The sequence below is a fragment of the Lagenorhynchus albirostris genome, chromosome 20 (genome assembly GCF_949774975.1).
Source record: "Lagenorhynchus albirostris chromosome 20, mLagAlb1.1, whole genome shotgun sequence".
Lineage (NCBI taxonomy): Eukaryota > Metazoa > Chordata > Mammalia > Artiodactyla > Delphinidae > Lagenorhynchus > Lagenorhynchus albirostris.
Window position 1 is genome coordinate 59039082 of NC_083114.1, and position 23798 is coordinate 59062879.

Sequence of the window (23798 nt, forward strand, 5' to 3'; positions counted from 1 at the left end):
GAACATCTTATATGAAGGTAGGAAAATTTAATGTGCATGTTAGCAAATGTAAGTATCACAACAAACTCTCCCATCGTTGAAAATCAAGGAATTATGGCAAAAATATAATGTATGCATAGAATAATTAGCTAAATGCACCAAATAAAAAGAGAGAAATGGTTAACTGTCCTTAGTTATATTACCGTAGCTTATTGTTTCTCTATAAAACAAAAATCACTTGAATAACAACGCACCTGTAATAATTATATAGCATATTCACCAAAAGGGAGCTCCCAGTTGATATGATTCACCTTAAGGTAGGTGACTATACTTTATAACAATGGTTTTATTAGCATACAACATATTACATAGTTGAAAGAAGCCAAAAGTAGATTTTTAGTATATTGCTTGCAATCAAGAATCTGACAGAAGAAAAGCAGCGAACAAAGCCAGAGCCCCCGGAATAGATATTTCACTGTCCTCTTTTGCTTAAATATTCCAACTAGTCCTTTTTACAAAATGGCCTCCATTGCTAAATGGGAGCAGCCGGGCATGAATTGAATATCAAATGTCTCCCTGGAACGCAAATAAGACATTACACAATCCAGTATTTAAGATACTTGTGTTTGTTCTGCATCAAACCACAAAACAGTGATTTTTTAAAAAGGCTCTTCTATTTTAAAAAAGATATGTCACTTTGCTTTTTCTGAAATTTGTGAATGGAATTCAGAACCTAAAAGGTATTATGCATTAGACTACTTAGACCACAGTCATGAAAAGATATATTTGGAAAATTTAGGACTTACCTGAGGAAACCGTGAATTAATAGCCCCAATAAATAGTCCAAAATAAATACAAGTTTCAGCATTTTGGTATACACGATAAGATTTTTTAAAATATAACTTACTGATAAGAGTTTTTTAAAACTATGTTCTCTAAAAACAATTTAGTATAGCTTCTGCAGAAAATCATTTTCATTTTGATCAAGAATGCATTTAGCCTAAGTTTCCAATGCTTACTAGCATTCCCGGGACAGCAATTCCAATTGTTCCAAGAAAGACAGAAAATCTCAGAAATATAATCAATCGTATGCTACAGCATTTGAAGAGGTCAGATTAATACTTCAATTAGAAGAAATTCAATTAATAACTTCATTATACTCTCCCTGTGGCTTAATTATATGTAATAATTCTAAAATTTCCCTTTTGTTATCACTGGATGAACCGCACCCTATATATGGCAGATACGACATATGCAAAGTCACAAAGATTTCCTCTAAATTTGGCCTCTGTTTGTGTCAGCTTTCTACAACACCACGAAAATAGTTAGAAGTTGTATAAATTAATGTATTTAACTGTATCGATTATTCAATTCTACCATGCAAACAGATCCTGCACTGATTCAGAACCCAAATATCTTCTCAAAGAAGACAATGGTAAGGCTTAACATCATCTTCGAAGGAGAATGTAAGTGTGAAAATATTCTTAACAAATTGTAATACTAACAATTAAAAGATCAGAATATATTTTATAAAGGCTCTAATGAGGTTGGTGGCAAAAATATAACACACGTTGATTTCACAGGAACCACCTGACTATTCTGGTACTAGGGCTACTACAATGACTACCTCTTTAATTAACAAACCCCCATAAAACAAATTTAAATAATTTTCCTAGAAATGCATGTGACTGACAAAAAAGCCTGTACCTCCATCTTTATCCAAAGGTAAAACACAACGCAAGGTCAAATGAAGATGACCAATAGCCCTATTCTTTGCCTTACCGTCTCCCGCCTTCCACTCAAGACATAACATCTATTTAATCAGCAGTACTTTTATGTTTAGATAATTATGGAATTGCTTAAACGCATATTACAACAAACAGAAGGTCTATTTCGCTATTTAAAATCTACGTTATTTGGGGAGGAAGGATAACCAGGAAGAAGCTCATGTGTGGTGTGGATAATATGGCTAGATTTCAATGGGAGAGAGGTATTTAGACCTAGTAGATGGTATGGTTTTATTAGAAAAGAAAATTATCTTTTTATTGTTATCAATTGCTCTTCAATTTTTCTTTAATAAAATTTCACAGCACCCTCCTCAAGAGGATACACTAAAGGCCTTTGATTATATATACCGTAAAGAATGTATTGTACCACAAAGAAACACACCCGATAAGATTTTTTTCCATCTGAAATTTATAAAGGTAATTTTCCATGCTGACAGTGCACATTCCATCCCTAAGTTTGAAGAGTCAAATGCTGCCACAGCTGGGGGTTATTCTGCAAATGGCCTCCAGCAGGGACTGCAGGGGTGAGGCAGGAGGCGTGGCGTGCTCATGGGGGGTAGCCCTTCTCTTTATCAGTTATCATCTCAGTAACCTAATCAAATATAGAGTCCAAAGAAAAAAAGCAACACTAGGAAGGAAAAGCAAATATTAAAACAGCTGCTTGATTACCTACAGAGATTAAAACAAAAAGCAAGGAGTGAGGCTGATATATTTCCTAGGGATTTGCTAAGGCTGAGGGGAGGGGTAAGGGGCAGATACCTTAAAAAAAAATCCATCATGAAAGGAACTGAGACAAGATTATAAAAAAGGGGCCAAGTTATAGCGCGCCATGGGATTTTTAATCTGGCTACCTGTGGTTTCTGTAGTTAAAGCTTTATTCATCCCCCAAAAGAGGGGGTGGGGAGAAAACAAAAAAATCACATTTATTTGTCAGTTTTGCAAATGATCAAACAGCGTGCATCAACAAGAATAATAAGAAAACATGAAACGCTGATGACTTTTTAAAAATAGATCCCCGTTGTATCAAATATTATTGATAATTACCTGTGAATCTCGTTTCCTGAACTCTTGGATTTGATTTTCGTGCTCCATATTGGCAGTGTGAAGCTGTTTCTCCAGGTCTCCAATTTCCCGTTCATGGTCTCGGACTAGGCTATCCTTCTCTGCGTTATGCTGCTGTAATAGGTGCGTCTTCTCCTGTTCATGCTCCAGCTTCAGCTCTACTATCTGATTGGACAATGAGGACAGTTCATCAACAGAACATCCTTGTCGTCATGACAACTCATGGCCAGCTTAATTTTTCTCTAATTTGCCCAAGTTGAAAATTTTATTTTTTGCGTCATTATTACCTCACCCTTAAAATACTCTCATTTTGTGTGTGGGGGGTGGATTTTATCTAAACCTCCTAATATTCAAGACAGTTGGGCATATTCAGTAAATCCTTCTGCAATCTGTTGACACAAATGCCTGAAACATTGAAAAAAATTATGTCGAATGCTAGGTATTTCCTCCCCAAGAATTTGGGTATTACTGACCAGCAATGGTTATAAATGGTTAATCGTCAGTACGCTTTGCTTTTTGCTGAAATATATACAACGTAAAAAGCAGCAATTAAATCGGTCAGTTTTCTTTATGGTTTTCAAATAAAAGATCGAAGCTAAATACGCATCTGGATTATTGTATATACAGTTGTCTTTCTAAAAATAAAATGATAAATTTCAAAGCTCTATTATCTCGTTGTCAGCTACGGTATACCAACATAAACAGATGTTATGTGTTCCAGAGGGGCACCTGCTGTGCTGCAGGCTTGCGCCATGATTTCATAAAAAGCATTCTATTCTCAGGATCCTTTCCCAGTCCACTCCACACTGGAGACTGTGACCTTGGCCAGTCTTAGCCTCTCCCTGCTAGACTGAATGGCAGCCCGAGACCGAGGGCCTGGTTGCCGCAGCTTTGATACTAATCCTCCCAGGCTGTGCACAATGGCACCCTACCTGGCCTGCACACTATAGCCAGCCAGGCTGTCTTTGAAGCAGGTGATGAATAGGGACTGCAGGAAGCCAGCTTCCCCAGTGAACTCCAGGCCACACAGCTGCTAAGAACAGTCACTTGGATTTTTCTTCAGTTTTGGTGGATTTCAGGGGGAAAAACTGCTGTTATCTAGAATACGCTGTGTTATTTTCGGCGTGAGAATCCATCTTCAAAAAAGCTAACAGTAGGAGCCTGCTCTGAATCGATCTTGTTTCGTGCAGTGAATCACCAGACTACCTTATCTTAAAGCTATAGCATTCACTTCTCCAGGCACGCATGCTGCACCACATTTCAGAAGTTATTTTCTCTGGAGATTTAAAACTCTCATCCTCTAATTGCAAATTAAGAATCAGAACACAGATTAAAATTGTTTTTAAATGTACGTTTCAAGATGTTTTCTTACTGGGATTTTTCTTTGAGGGTGGGAAAATCAACAATAAACTCCTAACCGCTCATAAACTTACTATTTAGAAGAAAGAAAAGTGCACTAACTCTGGAGTATACACACTTATCGGAACAAGATAGTACAGAAAATAATACGGAAAATTTTATTTTGCATCTGAGAACAAAGATGCATTCTAGTGAATTTATGTCTGTTTAAAATTTAGGGATCTTTCTTGCCTATTATTCTACTATAGGCAATATACAGAAAAAATGCATATAAATTTTCTCTTTATATACCATGCCAAGTAGAAAAGTTTTCTATGATTATTTAAAATAAATGTGCATGGTTTTCTCTGTGATTCACACAACTACAATGTTAATCCCAACAAAAAAGAGAATTTAAAATTTTATTGACATTACTGCATCATTTTCAGGCAGCCAAGTATATGAATTACTGAGTTAGGATATTTTTAGAACAGTCTTGGACACATTATTATTTCTACTCAGTGTTATACTATCAAGCATTATAATAATGAAATTATAAATTTTAGTAAAACATTTAAACATGTACCACACTGAAAGGAAACAGAAAGAGGTAAAAAGTTCTACTGAGATCTGATTCTCAAAAGCCTCAAAAAACTGGGAGAATGGTGTAATTTAAAATTGACAGAAAGCAAAATATTTTACAATACTCTAAGGAAAAGTAACCGATTGACTTTTCCTTAGAGTATTTAAGGAATAGTAATTTTAAGTAATTCTTCTTAAAATTACTATTTAAGTAATTTTAAGTGATTAAGGCAGAAGAATTACAGAAGTTTTCCCCCAAGAAAAGACACAAGACCAGGACTGGCTGTGAGATCGTTAGTAACAGCGCTGCCTGGGTCTAGGCTCCAGAACCAACACCCTTCCACAGAAACTCTGAGTTATCTGAGGAGTTCCGACACTTGGACCAGTGACCCTGCTTTCCGTTCATTCATTTTAAAAAGTCAGGAACAAATGAAATAGAGATAATGGCATTTGAAGCCTAAAGATAGATGTTCATAAGTTAAACTATTAAAATAGTTCGCTGCTTTGTCAGGGTCTGTTGCTCAGTGATGCTGGTTAATGAACAAATCTCAAGGTTGCCAGAGCCTTTTCAAATGAAATCGCTCAGCCCTGTCTGCTCGATCCAATGCTGTTTGGCCAACTTCTAGAGGTTACAAGCCCCTTCTAGTCTTTGCCTAGGTTTCCTCACTGTCAGCGATTTCAGGCAGGGGTGTCCTCTCCAGATTAATGGTAGAGTCCAGGAGAAAAACCCTAATGTTCTGGGAACATCTTGATGATGATATTCATAACCATATTCAATGCCATCATCAAGGTGGATCTGTGTTAAAGTTCAACCTAGCCCCTTCCAGGTAGATAAATGTCCTTTACATGTGGGTGCTTCTCAACAGCAAACAGGAAGTAGTGTATCCTCTTTACCTTGAGCTACTAGATACTTTTAGTTGACCACAATAATGTGCAATGGAGCTCGCGGTTACCAGGAGGTGGTAACGTCATGGAGAGTGTGGAGGATGGGAAAGCAGACAGCATCTGCAAGGGTGAATGATGAAGTGGTCAGTGGGGTCTCTAAGTCAAGGTGGTCCAGAGCCCATAATCTATGCTCCAGGGGGAAGAGGAGGCCCCATCACCAAGGAATTCTTAAGTAAGGCAGGTAAAGAGCTCCCTGTAACGCAGAAGGGAAGGCTTTAAGCTCCCTAATCCAAAAGCATGGAGCTGTGGGCCAGGTAACTATGCTTGTAATGCCACTCGACGGGTGTGAAAGCAGGCTGGCATGTCTCCCAGGACAAGGGGAGTAATTAGGCCTCACGTGCAAGTGCCTGGGAGCACCTGCCAGCCTTTGTGATGCTGGACTTGATAGCCTGCTGGTTGGGGCCTGCGTGAGAAAATGGCTTTATTGCCTAGAAGCTACTAGGTTGACTCACACGAAATTATCCAACAGGAGATGAATAAGGGCCCTGCCCCACCCACTATGCCATCCCAACACACTCTGACCTTGAGGTTCTGAGATCCCTGAAGGCACAGCCCTCCTCCCAGACCGTATCCTGCCACATATGTCGATGGCCTCCTCCCTCCGCCTGAAGCTCCACGCATGTGTCCTTGGGTAGGAGCACACCCAGGCCCTGAGACGACAAGATGCGGGTGCTAGACAGCCAAGTCCCTGAGGGCCTTGGAATACACACGCTAAGTTCTCCTAACTGTTTTACAGCAGAATTAGTGCTAGCAAATATGGCCTGAACACGCTTTGGTAATCTTATTTTTTGAAGTCATTACTTCTCCGCACACAGTATATAGAAGACCAACACATCCCAGTAATACTCCTCAAGGTCAGAAATTCCAAAACCAGAGGAGTAAATTAAAGACGTAATAGAATGCACCCAACACATAAAAAAGGAGGAACTGCAGTACAAAAATATTAACTGAAATAACCTCAAATGTAACCAGATGACAAAATCTATATTCTGCAAGCCCCATCATTCTGGACGGGAGGAAAACATACCTTAAAAATCAGAAACAACTAGAGTGATAGGAGAACTTAGTGAGAACATGAGTGCAATGAAAGAAGAAGTCAAAGACAAGAAGATAAAACAACAGAATTAACTAAGGATCAAATAACTGCATCACAAAATAAATTCTAAGTTAGAAACGAGTTGAATAAACAGGGCTAAAAATGGAACCACTGATATAGACAAATGACTGGAGATAATCACAGTAAAGGTCCATGAAGGACACAAAGAAAAGATAATATAGAGAGAAAGTGGAAAAAGAAAATCCGTGTGTGGGAAATTCCCTGGTGGTCCAGTGGTTAAGACTCTGCGCTTCCAATGCAGGGGACACGGGTTTGACCCCTCATTGGGGAACTAAGACCCCATGTGGCGCTCAGTGCAGGCAAAAAAAAAAAAAAGAAAGAAAGAAAGAAAATCCGTGTGTACACAGGTACGTTATCAGAAGACTTCCCTGAAATGAATGAAGAGTTAAATACCTATATCAAAAAAGCAAACTGTATACCAAGAAAAACTGATTTAGACTGAGTAAAAGAATGGCTCAAGAATACTATAACTAAACTCAAACATGGAAAAACTCAAAGATTATAGAACCTAAACCACTCTTGGAAAAAAAATACTTGAGGACGAAATTTAGGCAACCAAGAGATGACTGACAAAGCTGTGTTAAGAGCAACCTTTGTGCCAAAAGGCAGTGGGTCAACGTGTGCAAGCTTCAGGGAAAGAAAGGAGGAGCAGAGACTTTCATGCCCAGCCAAACTATCCTTCAAAACAAGGGAACAAGTGGTGACTCTCAAGCAGGCAGAAACACAGTGGATACGACAGCTACATGCCCTTCTGGGAAAAATGACTTGATGAAATCTCAGCAGTCAACAGATGAATCAAAATAAAGGACTCAGATATGAAAAAAAGTTCTGGTGGTGTACATATAATCGATTTAAACTTAAAAAGCTAACTATGTGACTGTGAGAAGCATGGTTATGGAACAGAATATAAATGTTACAAAACTCAACAATGTATAAGTAATACTATAACTGACAGAAGAAAGGTAGGGGTGGGTGGAAGGAAGCGGAAGCATGTATCTTTTATCTTTTCATAACAGGGAGTAAAAACTGAACCATAACATTCAAAAATGCCTCTAATCTCAATGTATTTGTAATCTTTATTTCTTAACTTTCTAAGAAATCATTTCTTATATGATAAACAATTTTCTAAACTTCAGAAATTCCTTCAGTTTCCCCTGCTTCTTTAACTGATTTCACATAAAATTAAATATTTTAGTAAAAGTGACAAATATAGCATGGTCCCATTTTTTAAAAACTGCTTTTGTCTCTATACCTATCTATCCTTCTACTATCTCATAAAAGTGTCTGGGATGATAACCACCTAAGATGAACAACAGTCATTTCTGGAAGATAAGATTTTGCTAGAATTTTTGCTTCCTTCATCGTATGCATTTACCATGTCAAATGGCTACAGCTCCCTTTGGGGGCAATATTAACTTGTTGCGTTGCAAGAGCCTTTATCAAGAGACATGGTCTCCCTTCAAGCACATGGATTCTGGGTCTGTGAACTGTGATCTTAAATCTGGAAACTTGAACCATGATTTTCCACTGAAGTGGAGAACTGTCTAAAGTTCACTTGCCAGCTCTTGACTTTCTTTCTTGATATTGTACAAGTATCACTCCCGTTGGTCTCTGTCTTATCCCTCAGAACCCCGTGCTTTATTCACTATCGCCACAGACCCCTGCAGGGCAAGACACCTTGGTGGCCCCTCCTGCCATGCTGCCCACTGCAGCGGTCACTCCTACCATCCATCTGATGTTCAGGGCCCCACTGGCAGACCCCCAGCAGCCCACTGAAAGTTGGCCGCCCGGCTCCAGCGCAGCAGTGCCTACGGGGGGCCTGGCACATGGTGGAAGCCAGACCAGAGCCGCTTGGTGGAATCAGGGGCCCATCACCATGCCTTCTTCAGCACCTCCTAGGCCCTCCCTGGGTGGAGGGTGTCTGGCCTAAAGTAACAAATGACTCTAATATTCTCATTCTCCTAAGACTTCGACCTCGTCCTCAGCACTATGCCAAGGCAGTTCTGGCATCTCCACCTCGGATCAACACGGCTGGAGTAGTAGAGAAGACCACTACCTAGTAAGATCACAAGCTTCGTTAACGTGCTACATACTTAAAACGAGCAATGAATGTCAGCTCAAAATTGTCAATAATCATATACGTTAGACTAACAACAGTTCAAAAGGCACTTTGATATAAAGTGCTAGCCACTGAAAGTCGAAGATTTTCGGTAGGGCTTGCCAGGTGACACTCCCACATCATCCCGCTTCCTACTCAAGGGATCCCTGTGAAAAGTTTTGCTTCTTGGTTGTGAAATTCAGTACTACTTTTGTGTCGTTGATAAGACTCATTAAGATCCTCACTAAAAGACAAGTGTACCACACCCTGTGTTTTTCCATTTAATGAGATAGAGGGCTTAACATCATCAGGCTACGTCTCTGAGCAATTTTCCATTTGCATTTGCAAAACAGCACATTTGAAATGTCAAAATAAGTTACCAAATTCTCTAGAGCTCCAGAAATCTAGGTCCAGTGAGGCAGAGTCTACTGTAAAGATAGCACCGTTTCACTAGACTGATTCTTTACTAAAAGATGTTCAAATCTTTTCTTTTTAAATTGCAGTTATATGATATAAAATGCGCTATTGGACGTTACATTTCATGACCAATAAAGACTCCAAGCCTTTGGAGTCAGAGGAAAAAAACATTTTAGCACAGAAAATACTACAATATGGTCTGACTTTCTGAACATGTTAATAGAAACAGGCACCAAAAGAAACAGTAAAAAGTCAGCAGTGTGTCAAGAACAGAAATAGAATTTGTCACCTGTGGAGAGCCTTGTGGCTCCAGGGTTAGGTACTTGCTACAACGAAATGAGCCATCCACGAAATCTGTCAATCAGCGATTCAGTTTAGCACACAAATTCTCTTTATTTGAAAGCTTCACAGGAGTGTGCTAACCACTACGGGAGACACAGCGAGGCTCTGCCGGCCTGTACTGCTTCTTCTCTCCTTTTCCTCCAGGGTCAACCTGCACAGCTGGGGACAAACGCCCGCCGGAGCCCCAAGCTTGGGATGCGCTGAGGGCTGAGGGCTGGAGGCTGGAGGCTGGAGGGCCCCAGCAGACATCATGGAGGAGGAAGGCCCAGCAGAGATCAGCCCATCCGTGCTGCCCGGGCAGGAAGCAAGTCCTATTCTCGGCAGTTTTCTTTCCCAGGTAACACTTCAAAATACTTACCCCCCACCTGTAGGTGGTGAGTGACAGTAACCACCTGCAGCGTTTACAACTTTCTGAACAATTCACTACTGTTTTCTGTGTCTGTACCTGGTGGACCTCAATTAAAACCCAGGAAGGGGCCAGAAAGCCGAATGTTTCAAGATTTTTCTTCGTGGTTTAATGATCGTTTACTCAAGCCAATGAAATTGAGATAACTAAGAATATACCCCCTCAGGCAGAGTTCAACACTTTTGAAAAACGCATATCTTAACTGTGTATTTTAATTTTACTTTATTTTACCTTATGTCTGTTTATCTGAAACACATTCAGTTCGTCTTAATCTAGTAGATCCCTGCTGTTGAATATGAAAAGTAAAAACCATCAGAGTTTCCCAGTTAGTATAAAATTTAGAAGGACAAACAGATCAATCAGGTTATAAACTCCTCCAACATATGGACGAAGGCTGTATTGTCTTCATACTGTCCTCACACTGCCTACAATGCAGCATAATTATTCAACATTTTGCGTGGAATGAGTGGCATTCGGGAGCAAAAATCAAAAACTAAAAGGTGAGCTGGCCCTCCGCAGATTCGACCAACCAAGGACCGAAGAAAAAATTCCAGGAGGTTCCAAGAAGCAAAGCTTGAATTTGCAGCGTTTCAGCAGCTATTGACATAGTGCTTACATTGCGTCAGGTATCATAAGTCATCTAGAGGTGATGTAAAGTGTACAGCAGGATGTGCGTCGGCGATACGCAAAGACTACGCCATTTTATCTGAGGGGCTTGAGCATGCGTGGATGTGGGGACCGAGGGACTCCTGCCGTCAGAAGAGAGCGGCTTCATCTACCTTATCACCAAACTGACTTGCCACCTGCACAGTCTCTGCCCTCCTGACTTGAACGCCCGGCTGGCCCTGTGGCCCAGGGAAGCCTTCCCGTCTGCTCTCGCCAAATTAAGCACGCCCCTCTCACAGTGACCCCGTCGCTCTCTGCCTCATGAGCATCGTCTTCTCCACTGGATCGTGCTCATCAACACGATGTTTTCGCTGCATCCTTCCCCTGACCCTCCATAACCCTCCAGAGGCCACCCCACTTCTCCGCTCCCCTTTCTTTCAAAGTCCCTCTACGGGCTGCTCACACCGTGTTCTCTCCCCGCCCACATCACTTGGGTTTTGTTCCCACGTTCTACTGAAAATGGACTTGTCAAGGTGGTAAAGACCTTCTCGCCAAACCCAGTGGTCAGCTGTCAGTCTCCATCTAACTTCGACAGGTTACTCACGTCCTCCTTCCTGAAATACTGGCTGCGCGCGGCGCACGGGAAGTCACACCTCCTTGGTTTTTCCTTCTACCCAGCAGCTGCTCCCTCTCGGACGTTTTTGCTGGTTTTCCTCCATCTCGTCCCCACGTCTACTTGTCACTGGTCCCTGGGCTCAGTCCTGGCACTTCCTTTCTTTTCTCTCTTGCATGTCAGTGTCTGTCACCACCATTCGCCTGGTGGCTCAGTGGGGAAGCTGGAGTCATATCTGAGTCCCCTCTTTTCTTCACACTCCATTTCCCTTTCATCCACAAGTCCTGCCTGCAGAGCACAGCCCAAGGTTGACCCCCCGCCCTGCACTGCCCCGCCCCGGTCACCTCTCATCAGCCTCTGACTATCAGACTCCAGTCGCCTCCCAACCATCCTCCCTGCGTCCTCTGCCACCTCCTGTACAATCGGCGCTCCACAAAGCCGCGAGAGGAAGCTTTCTAAACACAAACCAGAGCTTGCTCAAATGCTCCAGTGGCTTCCCGCCACTCGCAGAACAAAATCCAAGCTCCCACCACAGTCGACAGGGCTTGATAGGATCTGCCCCGCCCCCGCTCACTCCATTCCAGCCAGGTCCCTGCCCGTTCCCTCTGCCTGAAATCTCCTTTCCTCATCTCAGGTTCTGTAAGGTTTCCTCCTTCACTTCATTCAGGTTTTAATTCAAATATCACTTCTTTAAAGTCCTTCACTGATGACCTTCTCTAAAATAACGTCTTAGACGAAATGACACCTTCTATAAAATAGCCCTTCACTCACAGATACATTGTCCTGCTTGACCACGGCAGTGACCATGACCTTACGGAACAGTATATCCTAAGGCTGGGGGACCGTTGTCTCCTCCACCATAAGTACAGACTCTCCTGTGTTCACCCACATCCTAAGCGCCCAGAACAGTGTTTAGCACAAAGTAGTTGCTCAGTAAACATGAATTAAGTGATGAACGATTGCAAAGACGTGATTTGACCTTAGATTTTTAAGGTACCTGGAGAGTGGGATCATCACGTAGCCATATCACTGTCTAGGAAACATTTTTTAAAATGAAGTATCCCTAAAACAAATCATCTATGCTTCATATTACAGTCACTGAAAAAAACTATGTTCATCTTTGCCCTTTTCATTCCCACTCTAGGTAAAGGTGCATTTGTTTGAACCTAGATGTGAAAAGATTCAAGCCGAGAAAAAGAAAAAAAGAAAAAGGAAGAAAAGGCCCTGCCTTAAGCACTTTTCACCAAGTATCACTGCACATTCTATGAACCCAGGCTCCCAAAACTTGGCCTGGACTACAGGCTCTGTAGCTTCATAGTCTGGCTCTCTCATTCTGGACCCTAAGACACCAGGAACCTGGCTCTGCCTGCTGCCTGTAGGACCCATCTGTGCCCTGTAGCACGGCTGCACGCCCTGGATCAGGCAGTTATGGAAAGAAAGAATTTGAAAGACTTAGGGCATCATTGGATCAGGGATTGAATTTGTCTTGATCACCACCGAGGAGTCCAATGACTGTAGCTGAGGCTCAAAAACGATTACAAACTGAAAAAGGAAAGCCAAGCAAAAAAGACTTTTAAAAAGAGTGTGATAAGGTGAGCAAGAAGAATAAGGCAAAGCGAGGAACAGAGGTGAACCAGGTGCAGAGATGAATAAATCATGTGAAAATCCACTTTGAAGAAATTTTAGGGAGACTCACAGATTCATGGTCATCAACCTCAACCTCACCCGGGACCTCAATACCAAACATAACTTGTACCAAGTTGTTCTAGTCTGATCAGTCACGCCATCACCAAAATAACTGCAAACAATCCCCACTTCCGTCGGCTCTCCTGTCCACGTGATTCCTTCAGTGTCAGCAAATGATCTTCTCTCTTGTTTCACAGAGAAAACCCTCAGGAATAAGAACGTCCTCGTTCTCCCACTGCAGATCGACAGACTTCTGTGCCGTGTCCAGCCTTCCCCTTACAGCTGAGGCCTCGGCCTGTCCCCCCAGGCCAGCCGCCACGCCTGCGCCGGGAGCCAGTACCCTGTCTGTCTCCTCTCTCTTGCTTTCTGCTGTGTCCTTTCCCAGTGAATTTAAAAGAGGTCCATGTCTTCAGGCTATATTACCTAAAAAATCTAGATAACTAAAAACTAAAATACTTACAGAGAAAAAACTGGGAATTGCATGCTATCTGCTTTTTAAATATCTCAGCTGCTCTTAAAATTTCCCAGTTGCTTACCTTGTATAATTTCTGACTTGTCTTTGCTAGCAAAATGTTTTGTTTCAAATAATGGCAATGTGTAAGGATTTGGCCCTTCAGTGTTCTTTTATCATCATCAACAATAAGTATTCATTCTTTCTGGAGAATTTGACCACTTGTTTATCTGTTGAACTACATTTCCCTTTAAAGGCTTTGTAGTGAAAAGAGAAGATATAAAATATAAGATTAAAGAATGATATGATGGGACTGCCAAAAAAAATCTCCCTAGTTCAGGAAATCCTAGCATGCCTGCTTTGTTGTTTGTTTCCCACTTGAATGAGGTTTGTGAAAAGACAATTAGAATTGTCTCTTTGTTCCAATGGGTTATACAGGAAAGAAACAGGAAGCCTTGAGGAAAGCTTGGCCTTTACAGGATATTGGTGTGAGTGTTTATCCCATGTGTTTGATGTTTTTCTCTCCACATCTGCACGCTTTTTGCCTGCATTTTGGCTAAAATATTTTAAAATACCACTCTGCTTTTTTCACTGCATTACAGTTCCTGGCACGATGCTCTCTAAACGGGAGTGGCTCACAGATTGCGCTGAATAAGGAAGTTGAGGCCCAGAGCGCACCAGTCGTTCATTTCCCCGGATGCGAGTTCCCTCATCATAAAATGTGAGGACTGAACCGGATAAGCGCTTCTAAAACTTTTCCACCAAAGCACCCCTCACAGCAGTGAGAATGAATAAGATCCCCCTGGGGGATCTGAGGGCATAGCCTGAAGCAGCCTCTGCAAACTGGAAGTTTCTTTGAAATGTCCTATTTTATCTTAAAAATTCATGAGAATTTTGCATTTTACGAAACAGGAAAAGTCTATGTTTGTTTTAATATGAATGTTACCTCAATAGTAAAACCACTTTGCTTTCCCACAAAGTCATCAAGTGAACCCAACACTCCAGGAAACAGGCATCAGGCCCCTGCACCCCAGCGCTCACGCGCTGCCCCGGGGGCCGCCTACCCCGGTTTGAGAAGCAAGGGCCTGGTGAACAGCATGTAAATCCCCTTCCAGGGTGAAACGCTATACCCGTAGCATTTAAGATCTGTAGATTCCTAAGCAAGACAACAGAAAAGTTGTCACCCTCGCACTTGAGTGGCAGGTAGAGAAGGCAGGTATGGACAGGTGTGTAAGTAAGTTAGAGACCCCTACGGCTGTCAAGAGGCACACGGGGCCAGGCGGGAGGCTGGGGGCGAATCAACGAAGGCACAGGTCACAGAACGCGGATCTGGGAGGGACATCCACCCGCAGCGTTCCGGCAGTCACCTCAACACGCTCAGGTGGGCAACTTACTTTGTTACGAGACGAACCACTGCACATCTGAATAATTCTTTAGGAAAGAACCACCTCGAAATAACCCAAAATGTTCCACACCCAGAGGCTCAATTTCTGCCCCCTGGAGCCCCCTGGGGGTCCGTCAGAGTGAGGTTAAGAGCATGGCTCACGTTCACGTCTGATCTCATCACCTATTATCCGTGCGGCACCTTTGGCCAGTGACTTAACTGGAGGTGCTCAGTTTCTACAACTGGAGATGGAACAATGAACAATGGCACTGCCTCACAAGATGACTGTGAGGACGGGAGGTGGCTGAAGTCACCTAAAGCAGGTGGAAACGGTACCCGGCTCAGCGTATGACCTCCTGACTGGTGGCTATCACGACTGTTATTACACAAACCAATCATAAAATCTCCTCTGTTCCAGACCTTGGAGTTAAAGACAGATATGCAACCCTCCTCAGTCTCATCTTCTCTTGGCAAAACACCCTTATTCCTTGATATATTCCCTCTGACCTAGACCCAAACGTTCCCGTATTCTGGAAACTCTGCTTTGAACATGTTTGAGTTTGTCAGCATCCTACTTAAAATGTGGCGACCAGAACTGACTGACTCCTCATATGACCTGATGGGAAAACAATAGAAGGAGGCCGTACCTTTTACCCTCCAGGATCCATCGCCCCAGGGGGTTCTTCCTGTCTTGCTTGTCGCCACCCCCCCCCCAGCCTAGACAACCTTACATCTCCCCCACCGCATACTTTCTGCAGATGATTTTCTGAACCAAAGCACGGAATTTTATATTCAATCCCAATAAACTTAATCTTCTTAATTTCATCTGTTTAAAGCTTCAGAAAACTGATTTTCATATCCCGCATGTTAACTACTCCTCTGAACTCCAAGGAAGCAGGAAACTAACCTCTTATATCATTACCCAGTGTGACACACAGAAATCTCACTTAGGGTGTCAATCGTCATTCAGAGATGGCCCTTTGAACTCTCCCTTAACCCCATAAATGAACCAATGGCTAAACCATATTTCCTATTCGGCCTTCAAGAAGGACTTTGCCAGACGGCTCAGTGAAGTCCAAATCTATCACATCTACTCCTCTTTCCTTATCTACCAGCCTGGCCAGTCTGCCCAAAGAAGGGAATAAGCTCAGTTTAATCGGCTTCCCTTTCAGTGAGCTCGCTCGAGCTGGCTCATAGGGACCTGCTCCCATATGCCTATCTTTCCTCGTGATAAGCGTTCACAGTAAAAACCCCAACAATCTGGAGTGGCCGGGGCAATGCTGCTCCAGTTAATAGAATTTTCTGCTTAAAAAAAAAAGGTTTTAAAAAGTTTGTATATTATCACATCAAAAAATATTCCCCTAAAACCTACTAGCTCATATTCCTGCTTTTATCTTTCCTCTACAAGTTACTGCCTGGGATCTTCACTCTCAGCATGGACTCTAGTGAAGAGGCCTACAGACATAGGAAGGATAAAAGCAGGTGAAATCTGCACTGACCTCAGAGATCTTTGTGTGGTTTTAAAAAAATTCCTATTATACACTTGTATAACATTTATATCATTTCTCTCTTTTTCATGAAAATGAAACACAGAAAAATGGATGCAATAGTGTATGGTTTCTACTAATAGTATGAATTCTTTAAAGAATTAATGTTTTCCTTATTAAGTATTTTTGATCAAGACTTAAAAGACAAAAATTTGGTACAGTTTTAAATCTATCACCCAGAGAAAAGCCTACAAAGCTTAACATTCCTTTAAACGAACTTATATAAATTTACTTTTACACTAAAAAAGCGACTGTCAGGTTAAAAAGACACAATGTGGAAAGTAGAGCATGTGAGAAAAGAATCGACCATGATTCCACCATCTGAAAAATAATTATTCCACCATCTGAAAAATAAATAACATCATTGTTTGAATAATTCTGTCCGATTTTCAAGGTTAAGGATAATTGGCCAGAAGAGGTAAACAAATTTTATGACTCTTGGCAGATACTGCCAAAGTCCTTTGGGCTACATTAATTTATAACGCCAGCAATAGATGAAAGTACCAGTTTTACTAAACCTTGGCCAGCTTTAGATGGTACATCGCTATTCTAATTTGCATTTTTCTTAACACCAAGGCTGAAGATGTTTCTACATGGTCGTTCACTCAATTTATTTCATATATGTTTCTTTTCCTTTGGAGCATTAATGATTTTGTTAAAATTTATGCTAATTACTTTATATGCTAATTATTTTTATTGGTTATACATTTATTAATTTGACAAAGGGAATCACTCTGTCTACGATATTTGTGGCAAATGTTATTTCTTTAACTTAAAATAATTTATATTTAGTCAAATGTTCATTTTCCTCAGTGGTTTTACTTGTTACATCCGACTTTAAAAAGTCAGAGCTGTGCCAAAATGATCACAGAATAAATGCAAATCAGGCCCTGCAGTGACCTGGCCACACTTGGTTATAAACTTGTCACCCACATGGTTATCATCAAAATGAAAACAGAATTTTAAAAACACTCAGAGAACTTTTCAACCCCTTACACACACTCACTCTGCCATACAATAGCTTCTGATGAGCACAGGTGTCCTAGAAAGAGTTTAAAACTTGGTTTCCTTCTCTCCCCTGTTCCTTCATCAGTTTACATGGAGAAGCTGACATTTTTCTTGTTTTTATTAGTGCGTCTATACAGTTTTTAATCCAAAAGTCGCCTCGGTTATACACTGTATCTTGTTAACAAGCCTCGTTAAATATTATTTATATTTGATGAATTATTCCCTCAGTTTCCCTCTGACCCCCACCTCTTCCTACTTGTGGGCTCCACTTCTTATGTAAGTTTCTATGCCTAGTTTCTAAAGCTAGTTTCCCAAGCAACCTCCACTCCAGTACTAAAGGTCCGGAAAACGTCTTCCACGACTATTTAAAGAAAGTGTATGTCAGTGGAAATACATGTTTTTAAGTTGGTGTATGTCAGAATGACTTTCACTGCCATCAATCTATTAATCAGAAATTAGATACTTCATTCTCACACCATTGTTTAAAGAAGATTCTGAGAAAATAATTCTATTGCACTGGGTTTTGGAGTTAGAAAATCTGAAGTTACCCATATATTTCTGGTATTTCTGAAATAATCTGCTAGTGCTCTTTCTTCTGTCTTTTCTTATCTTTTAGGATTTTCATCTCTTATGTAATTTTATGTATATACAATTTTACGTGTAATTGCTTGAATGATTTTTTGCATTAATCCAAATTTATTACCCACTTAAAATACTACAGATATAATATAAATGTTCTACATTTATTCTATTCTACTGTTTCTTTACATTCATAACTTTCATATTTTAACTATGCAAGTAATGCATGACATATGCTCTTTGTGAAATTTTAAGTAAAAAAGTCTATTTAAAGCATACAGTGAAAGTGTCAATTTATCATAATCTAACCTATTATTTCATGCCCATTCTACAGACATGTGTAATCTTCTAGAATTTTAAAGCTAAACTAACATACCTAGCTGTATGATACAGACACATATATTTTAATTTTCCATAAATAGGATCATAATATAACAATTGTTCTGTCGTGTGCTTTATTTCCCCCTTAACACTGTGTCTTAGAAATCTGTGTCTGTTGGTTCCTACAAATTTATATCAATCTTTTCAGGGAGTACATAGCATTCCATAGTATAGATTTACAATAATTTAATCATTGGCTTTATTTATAACTTTTTTTCATTATTTCAAATAATCTTCCATGAGCATATATCATCTTGCACATGCGAAAATATTTCTATAGCAACTGCAGATGAAGGACCCACTTAATAAGGGATTAAAAATAAAATAATGAAAGAAAAAGTTATTCAGGTTTCTAGAACAAAAAGGTTCAAATACTGTCTAGGAAACAATTTTAACTGAGTGACTAAGCTAATCAATATTTTTCTAGATGTTAAGGAAACAAGGCAAGCAAATTAGACAAACAAGTAAAAATTAATAGCTGCCTTGACTATTCCGAGAGTCTGCAGGGATATATTTTTAAAAAGATAAAGATAAAGCCTTTTTTATTAATAAACAAGAGGCAGGGTACTGAGCACAGAATTAAACTCCTTTTGCTGCCCCCGCGTCCTGGTCCCAGCCGGACCCTTCCCCTCGGTGCTCCGGCCAATCCAGCCCAAGTGTCACTCGCTCCCCGAACAGCCCCCGCCGCTGCCACCACAGCATCGTTGAACCTGCCATCCCTCCAGCCTGGCCCGCCTTCCTCCAGAGCCTTCTCGCGGCCCCTCCCGTCGCCAGGGCTCTCAGCACCAGGCCCCTGCCCACCTGTCCGCGCCCGTCAGGCCCTTCCGCCCGCCGCCTGGCAAAGTCTATGCACACTCCCTCTTTCCTTCTTCCCAACTCACTCTTTGAAATTATCTCATTTTTAACTGATGGACTAGCTGCCCACCAAAATCCAAGCTCTGTGAGGAAAGAACCCTGTCGGCCCTGCTTACCGCTCTGCCCGGGGTCAGTGACAGCACCTGGGCCACAGTAGGTGCCCCAAACTATTTCTTAAATAAATAAGTCAAACTTGTGCTCTGACAAGAGGAGAACTCAAGAACCACAATAAATGTTTCAATTAAACGTTCAGTTTAGTCAACTGTCAGAACAGACTTCAGCGGAGAGTTAAAGTTCTCTGTTTCTAGATTCCAGTGAAACAACCATTATTTTAAACATTTCAAATATATTGGTAATAATGTTCTTATAAGTATTTTCGTTGTGCAGAGGTTTTGTGACATAAAGAGATATTTAGAAGAGAGCGTATATGCACGTGAGAGAATCAAAGGCAGCCGTCAGAGGAAGGACCGACCTGCTGCTCGTATCTTTGCTTGACGTCCTCCAGCTGCCACAGAAACTCCTTCGACTGTTTCTCACGAAGAGACTTGGATCTAGTTAGATCGGCTTCCACTTTTCCCATCTATAAAATTTAAAAGTCAAATATTAAATTTTTAAATGACAAATTGTATTCCATATTTTTGTCACTTGTCCATCATTAAAATGACAGATTTTCAACACCTCACCAATCATAACGCTGAATTTAAAGATAAAATAATGAAGGATATGTCCATTTATTTTGACAGGTTTTAATAGTTTTAAGTCAGGGAAACTATAATTGGTATACAATTGACTAAACTCTAAAGCTACAATGACACTGTGATGGAAATATAATTTTGAACATCCAAATACTTATTCAACAAGATTTTATTAAGCCCTTGTTATGTGCTGAACAGGAGACAATATTTGCAAACCATCTCTCTGAAAAGTGACTTGCATCTAAACTATGTAAAGAACTCTTACAACTCAATAATAAACGGGCAATTAAACCTGATTTTATATTGGGCAAAGGAACTGGAAAGACATGTTTCCAAAGAAGATACACAAATGGCCACGAGCATATGAAAAGATGCTCAACATCACAGTCATCAGGCAATTTCGTATTAAAACAGCGACATACCACTGCACACCCACTAGGATGGCTATAATCAAGAATACAGATAATAACAAGTGTTGCTGAAGATGTGGAGAAATGAGAACCCTCGTACGCTGCTGGTGGGAATGTAAAGTGAGGTAGCCACTTTGGAAGACAGTCTGACAGCTCCTCAAAAGATTAAACTTAGAGATGAACCACATGAACCCATATGAATTCCATACGATCCAGGAATTCCGCTCCAAGGTGAGAAATGAAAACATACATCCATACTAAAGAAACCTATACACAAATATTCATAGCAGCATTATTCATAATTGCCAAAAAGAGGAAACAACCCAGATGTCCATCAACTGATGAATAAACAAGATGTGGCCTATTCATACAATGAAACATTATTCAGCCATAAAAAGGGATGAAGTACTAATACACGTTTCAACATGGATGAACCTTGAAATCAAAGTGAAAGAAGGCAGAAAAGACCATGCACTGTGTTATCCCATTTGTGTTCAATTTTCAGAAGAGTCAAATCCATAGAAACAGAAAGTAGACTAGGGATTGCCTAGGGTGAAAGGGGTTTGGGAGGGTATGGGGTTTCTTGTGGGGTGATGGAAACTTTCTAAAATTGCTCGTGATGATGGTTGCACGATTCTGTGAATATATTTTAAAAAACACTGAATTGTACACTTACAACGAGTGAACTGTTGGTATGTGAATTATACCTCAATAAAGCTGTTACTTAAAAAAAAAGTCAAAGTCAAAGAAAGGACCACAGTCTATGATCCAATCCCAGTACCTCTCTCGGCTCAACTCTAGGGCCCCCATCTCCACCATACGCCAGCCCACCGGCCTCCTTGCTAGGCCTAAAACGTGTCAGCAAAGCTCTCATCTTGGGGTCTAGAAGCCCCCCACCAACATTTATGTAGCTTGTTTTTCAAAGGCTTCAAGTTCTGCTTAAATGTTACCTTTGTACTGAGGCTTCCCTGACCACCCTATTTTAATTTGCAGCCCTCCCAGCCGCCCTTCCTTGCTTTAATGATTTTTTTTAACCACAGGAGATAACATCTTCAGGTATACTATATAATTTACTTATTCATTAGGGTTGTTTGCAATGTCTGTCTCCCCCAGGGGGATGTAACTCCACATTGACTCATGCATCCCAACCATTCAGCACACTGTTTGGAGCACATGGGGACTCAATAAATACTAATCAAATGAAAACAAACAAACAAACAAAAAACCCCAAAAGACACAGTGTACCAAACTTGGTTGGAAGTTTGCTGAACAATTTTCAAAAAAAAAGACAATTTTCAACATTTAATAGGGCCAAATTCTTTGTAACACATATAAAATGAAGTGTCGAATCTAATGTTTTCTGTCACTTAGAAAATGAGATAGACGATGTGTTATTTTCCTTGCTCTTTTACATGCGACAGGCAAGAGAGGTCCTTGCGTAATGAGAAAGCTATTCAGCTGGGTGGCGTGGAAATGGTGCCTCCCATTCAAAGTGGTGCAAGATTACGCTTGTCTTTCTACCCCAGTTTAATTTTGAAAACTCATTTTTCTGAAGCACCTGTCAGTTCCTGTGACAACCATTCTGTCACCGGCTACTTTGTATCACTTCTTGCTCTGCTTTGCTGATACGCTGAGATTTTTCTTCTTTTCAACTTGCACACAATGTCCTCTTGCAGGCTACCTTTTGGTAGGTGCTAAGATTAGATAAAACATGAGGAAATAAACCATGAAAAGGCTCCCTTCAGTTTTTCGTGTTAGATTTTTGGGGTAAAAACACCATTCAAATACATTTATTCAGGCACAGTTAAACTTTAAGGTTTGAGGAGCAGAGCTGTTCAGCGAGAAGCAGCCAGTTTCACTGGATGAGGACAAAAGGCATATTCCTGCCCACGAATCTGCTATGTAACACCAGCCTTTCCGTTTCTGGTTCTTACGCGGAAGGCTGGAGTTCTAGATTATGGCATGATATTTAGTACCTAAGTATCTCTTTGTAACTGCCAAAGACTGCAACCTTGATATTACTAAGTCATCAGCTTCCAAATTCAGTGATCAGAGTTCTAAGGTGACCGACCCCGTCGGCCATCAGTCTCATGCTCAAACCTGTCAAGGGATTTCTAAAGGAAGCACAGTCGAGCCCGCGTTGTTTTCTTCCGTTTCTACCTCAAGACGTGGATTTCAAGGCTCTCTCTCCTTCAGTGCTTTTCACACTAGACCTCCACCCGAGGGCCCCTTGATCTGTCCTCGGCAGGCTCCGCCCCTACACACTCTGATTCCCGCGGCTGTTCTGGTTCGCCCTCGCTCCCCACACTATCTGAAAACCCCTCTGTGTTTTCCCTCATCCAACAAGCCATCTTCAAGGTTGACTCAAGCCTCCTCTCCTCTCTGTGGTGTCTCCGATCCCACCTGGCATCAGCACCTCCCGTCGCTCTGTGCCCGAGGACCTAACATCCTCACTTTCCTGGCACACCGTATGCTGCTCTAGAGTACGGGAGTGTTTCAAATGTGTGCGCTGTGTTTATTCATCTAGATCGTGAGCTCCCAAATAAAAGAAACTACAGCTTATAATTCTTTTGTATCTTAATTATTAACTAATTGCCACAGTACGCAGAATAAACATGAGTTAAATTCTTAAGGATGAATGGAGGGTAGGCAAAAGCAGAAGAGAAAGAAAACAAGAGAAGGTAAACCAAGGAGGCAAGACCTGGTTTCTTCAGTACTTTTAAGACAGATCTTCATATGAAATTGATTTTTGGTTCTTATTCTACTTCAGCACAGGTTGAATATTCAAAATAAATAATAATTATTAAAATATTTTTAATGTAATGAAGAGCTTTGTGTACTCAACATTCGTAAAAAGTAGGATGTCTTCCTTCAAAAAATTGAATTATCTTCTATAATCAAAATAGAAAACAATTTAAAGCCCATGAAAGACCTTTTATACCTAAACATTAAGAAAAATCCAAAGTAAATAATAGCTGCTGTAAGAAAATGTTATTTTATACTGACCGAAAATGCAAGACCCCACTCCATTCTCCTTCCACAATTTAACCAAAAAAATATAAAAACAAGTCTTGTAAAATACTTGAAGTCTGCGTAGAAACGCAGCGTTCTCAGTTGCCGTAGATACAAAAGATTCTGCTTGATCACACATCATTCCATATTCCATTTAACTTCAAGGGTAAGGAAAAAAAAAACAACAACAAACCCAATCCTTCAGTGTGTAACTCTGGCTTCCAAAAAAATCCAAGAGTGGAACTTGAAGATCAAATTAGGAGCAGAAAAGGGCTTGGGGTGTATTTCTGTGAATGTCTAGTGCTTGCAGGTAATAGAGAGAGGTAAACAAGGGCGTTGGCTTTTCCTTAGACGGCGCCTCCAGCATTACTTGAGCTGCATGTGAGAAAACACCTAAGCCTCCAGAGCTTAAGCAACACAGGCCCTTTATGTTTTCCTCGGGTAACAAAACATTCAGAAATAGGCTGCGACATCGGCAGTTCACAGATGTCAGGGTGA

General features: G+C 40.9%; 1 protein-coding gene across 13 annotated transcripts in view; it reads right to left on the reverse strand.

The window, feature by feature from the left end:
- The window catches only part of CEP112 (centrosomal protein 112), a 416092-nt gene that overhangs the window by 207690 nt on the left and 184604 nt on the right, over positions 1–23798 (reverse strand). For all 13 annotated transcript variants that reach the window (XM_060134197.1, XM_060134198.1, XM_060134199.1 and 10 more), the window contains 2 exons: positions 19656–19763; positions 2811–2993 (listed from right to left, as the gene is read on the reverse strand). In XM_060134197.1, coding sequence (XP_059990180.1) covers positions 2811–2993; positions 19656–19763 — 291 coding nt within the window. The remainder of the gene's footprint in view (positions 1–2810; positions 2994–19655; positions 19764–23798) is intronic.